This window comes from Diceros bicornis, chromosome 4 (assembly GCF_020826845.1).
Source record: "Diceros bicornis minor isolate mBicDic1 chromosome 4, mDicBic1.mat.cur, whole genome shotgun sequence".
Classification (NCBI taxonomy): domain Eukaryota; kingdom Metazoa; phylum Chordata; class Mammalia; order Perissodactyla; family Rhinocerotidae; genus Diceros; species Diceros bicornis.
Window position 1 is genome coordinate 57,078,730 of NC_080743.1, and position 2,105 is coordinate 57,080,834.

At 45.6% G+C, this 2,105-nt stretch overlaps 1 protein-coding gene across 1 annotated transcript; it reads right to left on the minus strand.

The window, feature by feature from the left end:
- Positions 1 to 1,677: 1,677 nt before the first annotated feature.
- Positions 1,678 to 1,893, minus strand: LOC131402937 (small proline-rich protein 2E). The gene has a single exon (XM_058537386.1). It carries the CDS (start codon positions 1,891 to 1,893, stop codon positions 1,678 to 1,680), a length of 216 nt encoding a protein of 71 aa, XP_058393369.1.
- Between the last annotated feature and the right edge of the window lie 212 nt (positions 1,894 to 2,105).

Here is a 2,105-nt window from a genome sequence, read left to right on the forward strand (position 1 = left end):
CTGCATTTCTCTAATAATTAGTGATGTTGAACATGTTTTCATGTGCCTGTTGGGCATCTGTATATATTCTTTGGGGAAATGTCTGTTCAGATCCTCTGTCCATTTGTCGATACGGTTGTTCACTTTTTCGTTGTTGAGTCGTATGAGTTCTTTATATTTTTAGAAATTAACACCTTGCCGGATATATGATTTGATTGGAGAATTTCGACAGAGGAAGATCCGCTTAATTTTAAAATGACTAAAGATACTAGGATTTGAGAGGAAGACTTTGTCGCTTTTTGAATAATGCTACATTTATCAGGGAGTGTGTGTGTGTGTGTGTGTGATCTCAAGTAACTCTTCTGTGTGTGGAAACTCAGGAAGACAGAAAGGATACATATAAAGAACGTATCCCTGTCTCCACAGCTTAGCTGACTGGTAGGCTCAGCACTTAGAAAACAAGCTACATATCAACAGTAGCTTCGCAATCTATACAAAGATGTACACCCCAATATTCTTCAAACATGGGGTCAGAACCTTGAGGTAAGGAATTACAGAGGTGAACATACAAGACGGGACCCTGAAATTTGGCGGGTGGTGGGAGTGAGAAGAGCAGGTGGTTCACATGGAGAGGAGGCAGCACTTTCCCTTGTAAAGACCCGTATTACTTGTCTTCCTTCTGTGCTCCCCATGGTTTCAGAACGCCTATGATTTTATGAAGAATACTCCACTACTCCCCGAAAAGCTCTTCATCTGCAACATCACATAAAAAATAGAGTACTTCAGAAAAAAAGAGAACAACAGAATATGAGAGAGTAATAAAGTTTCAGAATCTTCTTCTTTCCTACCCTGGTTATGTCTGAGCCCCTTTCCTGCTGCAGCAAACGTGGTCGTGGTGACGGTGAGGGTGACGATGAGGTTGTTGATGATGACGGAGACAAGGATGCTCTGATGCCTTACCGAGTGCTAATATGTGTCTGGCGTTGGGGCAACTAATTTACCGTTCAATTTCATGCCGAAGACACGCTGGGATTGTCAAAAGGACTTTACCCACTTTGTAGTAGAGAGATTGAAATCTTGAGGAGTTAGACAGTTTGTGACTAAATCAATCAAACAATAAATGAGGAAAACAAAATGGATTGGATACGACGTAGAAATAATGTTTGATATGGCCCCAAACCCAGATAACACTGATTGTGAGACGTGAGCTTTGGAACAAAGAAAAATAGCAAGAAACCCAAAAGGGTGATATGATCTTGCCAACAAGCAGATTTTCAAAGGAAGACAATATTGATCCCGTCACAGAAAATGTTGCACTTTATTCAGGAAATGGAAGAAAAGTAACAACTGCCCAGGTGATGCAAACCCCTGCCCAGGTGACAGACAGACACAGAAGACATCGAGAGAATCCTCAGCTGGCACCAGGAAGACAGCTGCTGTTCTTTCTTCTGAAGCTCTGGGATGCCGGCACAGCTGAGGACCACCCTTTCTCAGCTACCTCCCGGAGAGCAGCAGTGTAACAGCCCCAGGACGGAACCCTTTTGCTGTCAGGAATCACACAGGCGTTTTACAGGCTGAAGGAGGGAGAAGCCCCTTCTGTATCCAGGCAGGCTTTGAAGAGAAGGTGAAGGAGGAGCTGTGGAACGAGGTGAGCCAATTGTCCTTGTCTTTTCCTGATCCTGATGGATGCTGAAGCTGTCACTTGCTCTTGGGTGGGCACTTCTGCTGGCATGGTGGAGGGGGTTGCACAGGAGGGCATTTCTGCTGGCACTGCTGAGGTGGGCACGGCTCGGGGCACTTTGGGGGTGGGCACGGCTCGGGGCACTTTGGCGGTGGGCATGGCTCTGGGCACTTAGGTGGAAACACAGGAGGTGGCTGGCAGGGCTGCTTACACTGCTGCTGTTGATAAGACATCTTGCTGGAGTCTCAGTATCTGAAAGAAATTATAGACAGTGTTCACAAGAAGGGACTCGTATAGAGAGAGATTTCTCTTCTACTACAAGGATTATTTAGTATGAAGAGACGCTCCCTCTCCACCTCCAAGATCATGCTGCCATCTCTGAACTCCCTTTTTAGCACTTTCCAGCGTCCCCCTTCCTCTTTAGCAATTTGCTTCACCAGTCCTG